The 3,538-nt window shown below is 33.6% G+C and overlaps 1 protein-coding gene across 1 annotated transcript in view; it reads right to left on the reverse strand.

The window, feature by feature from the left end:
- Window positions 1–3,538, reverse strand: part of LOC106868257 (uncharacterized) — a 207,241-nt gene that overhangs the window by 92,927 nt on the left and 110,776 nt on the right. Inside the window, exon 17 of the mRNA XM_052970932.1 lies at window positions 3,180–3,299. Within this exon, the coding sequence (XP_052826892.1) occupies window positions 3,180–3,299 (120 nt within the window). The remainder of the gene's footprint in view (window positions 1–3,179; window positions 3,300–3,538) is intronic.

A 3,538-nucleotide genomic window follows, 5' to 3' on the forward strand; every position in this document is an offset into this window, starting at 1 on the left:
TTATCTACTCCCGATTACAATGGCAGCTAAAAGTGTTAACGAAAGCGTGGTACAATTTTATCACGCCTTACTCGCTTACAAATGACGGTTAGCTAAAAATCGGTCGTAGATTCTTCCAGTCATTTTTTATGTTCTTTATTCACTAATCTATGCTTTTATTTGACCGTTATTATTATTTTCTTTCTTTTTTTTTTTTTTTTGCTTTGTATTTCATATTCTCAGCGTTTAGAAGCTAGTTTCGGTCATTGAACTAAGGTTACGCAGCTGCAAATATTTTGTGCGTATTCATGTCTGTAAGTGATTGTATGACGGCGCATGACATACTGGTTAGGATGTTGTGCTTACGATCGAGAGACCGTGAGTTCAATTCCTGGACCGGGTGGTGCGTCGTGTTATTGAGCAAAACACACGTGCAATTTTTAAATTAGTCGACAAATAAGGGAGGTAACTTTGGATATAAAAATAGTTTTGTTAAGATTTTTATCAGTAAATGATAGCGTGCACCGTTCTTGTGAAGAAAGTAAGAATCGATATTCAGTGTAGAATACTGTAGATGTGCAGGCTTAAGAAAATGGATTAAATATTTCAGTAATTCAAACAAATGATAAAAGAGACTAAAAGAGACTAGTTGAATGAATAGAGCGTTGAGAAGGTTAACTAGACCTGAACACATGGTAATACAGGTAGAAATAGAAACACGGTTAAGCTCATAAATTTGTAGATCTTAAGTAGATGTTTACATAAGTAGATGAATAAATAAATAGGTAGATTATTCTTTTATTCTCTTATTCTTTTATTCTTTTACGTCTTTCAGTCATTTGATTGCGACCATACTGGAGCTCTGCTTTGAAAGTTCTTTTTTAGTCGAACAAATCGACCCCAGGACTTATTTCTTAAGCCGATTATTCTGTCGGTTACTTTTGTCGAACCTCTAGTCTACGGATACGTAAACACACCAACACCGGTTGTCAAGTGGTGATGGGTAGGGGAGGACAAACACAGACACACATACATGTATATACAGGGTGACCCAAAAGTAGGTTTACAGTTATTCAACTATCTCTTTCGCATTCATACATTAACAGTTTAGATCTTAATTATAAAAAAAAAAAATGAAACCATTATTCTATGCTAATTTAGTGAATTGTGTCAAGCTCCCTTTTCAGTTTGTAAGATAGAAATTTAAATGTAACAGAATGTTTTAAAAGAAACTTAAAGTGCCTACGTGATAACTGCAAACCTACTTTTGGGCCACCTTATATAATAATAATAATAATAATAATAATAATAATAATAATAATAATAATAATAAAGGGTAATATTATTAATAATTTTACCAAGTAGTCAGTACGTTAAAAAACCCTTTTAGGTAAATTATACAAAATATTTCATAATTATAATAAGGGGGCAGCTAAGTGTCTCGCCACATACTGAATTAGAAATAGACGCTAAAATCTTTTCAACTACTAATTATAGAATAGTATATATATATATATATATATATATATATATATATACAAGGACTGGCTTTCAGTTTCAGTCCACCAAATCCATTCACAAGGCTTTGGTCGGTCCGAGGCTATAGTAGAAGACACCTGCCTAAGGTGCCACGCAGTGGGACTGAACCCGGAACCTTGTGGTTGGGAAGTAAGCTTTTTACAACACAGCCACGCCTGCACCTTTGGATTAGTAATAATATATTTGATTCACGGAGCATTTAAAGTGCTTCACTAGGAATAAATATGTTGTGAGATGAGACAGAGATAGATAAACAGGTAGATAGACAGACGGCTAGAGTTATTTATATATATATATATATATATATATATATATATATATACATATATATATATATATATGGGGAGAGAGAGAGATAGAGAGAGAGAGGAACAGAGAAAGACCGATAAAATGACAAATAAGTAAGATAGTATTAACATATCTAATGAATGGTGCATGGAAAAACAATCCGCAAAGCAAAAATATGCAGTGTTTAAAACACAACAATAATAATAACCAGTGACTAACATTATATTCATTTTCCAATAGAAAATCGGAGCTTGAAAGTAAAGCTATATGAATCCGCATAGTTTGTGAAAGGATTAATTAACTTCAGTTATGACATGGTTACAAATAGCAGCTGTAATTTGGTACAATTTCCTAACCTATAAATTAAGAACTTTATGAATGCTTAACGTATTATATTTTTAGCCATTGCTTGCTGACATACTTAGTCACTGCATATATATTTGTAAGTCGTTCCAGCTGATAGAGGATTTCTGAATGACAAAACACGGAGGAAATAAATCTTAACAGAACCCCCCCCCCCACAAAAAAACAACACTTCCTCTAAGATAGTTGCACTAGCTATTTGTTTCTTATTGGTAGTTTTCACAGTCTAACTAGTGGCAAATGTTATGATTTTGATCGCACTGCATCTAAATTGGTGAGGCCAAGAAGTGTATAATGGCGTCTCGGCTATCCCATCTTTCCATATATAATATTCGGGTTTGCAACTTTGGAAGGTTTTCAGTTTGCAATCAATCTATAACAGGTTATTGTTGTTGTTCTGCTGTTACTTATATCGAAGATGATTGTGTGAACATGAAATATTCTACGTGTTACAATCATGTACCTTAATTTAGAGTTTAGTGTATCTAAGGCGACAGTATCCAATCTAAAATGTAGAATATAATTTAATAATAAAAGAATAAAGAATAAAACCAGAATAAAAGAATAAAGAATAAAAGAATATATGGAAAAGATATATATATACTCTTATCACTCTTTGATAGTGATTTCGCAGCATATGTAGAACAAAAAAAAAAAACAAATTTATAAGCGATTCTCCTCCCGCCCCAAGCAGCACACACACACACACACACACACACACACACACACACACACACACACACACACACACACACACACACACACACACACACACACACACACACACCCTCTCGCTCTTTCTCCCCACCTATGTAGCAGCTCTCAGTGAACAAACCACGTATATTCGAAGAGATTTATTTAACATATCGATCTGTGCTTCATTGCAACTGAAGTTAACATCCTACTCGAGCATTCTGTACAAGGTTCAGAAAATATTGCCATCTAGTTTTTGATTCAGGGGGCATTTAGTAACCACTGGGAAATACTTAAAGGAAAAGTCATTGAAATACCTTCACATGAGCTGTTGTCAGCCTTTAGAGTGTAGCCTTTCGCACATTGGCATTTATAGCTTCCTGGTGTGTTTATACAGATTTGCTCACATTTATGGTGACTGTTACATTCATTTATATCTGAAAAGAGAAAGGAAAAGTAGTGTTACGTTTGTCGCTAATGACTTCTATTGGTTTGCTCAAAACTTAATATCATATGCATGCTAGATAGGTAGATAGATACATACATACATTCATGCATCTATCTTTCTCTATCTGTCTGTCTGTCTGTCTCTCTCTCTCTCTCTCTCTCTCTCTCTCTCTCTCTCTCTCTATATATATATATATATATATATATATATATATATATATATATATAT

The sequence above is a fragment of the Octopus bimaculoides genome, chromosome 9 (genome assembly GCF_001194135.2).
Source record: "Octopus bimaculoides isolate UCB-OBI-ISO-001 chromosome 9, ASM119413v2, whole genome shotgun sequence".
NCBI classification, from domain to species: Eukaryota; Metazoa; Mollusca; class Cephalopoda; order Octopoda; family Octopodidae; genus Octopus; species Octopus bimaculoides.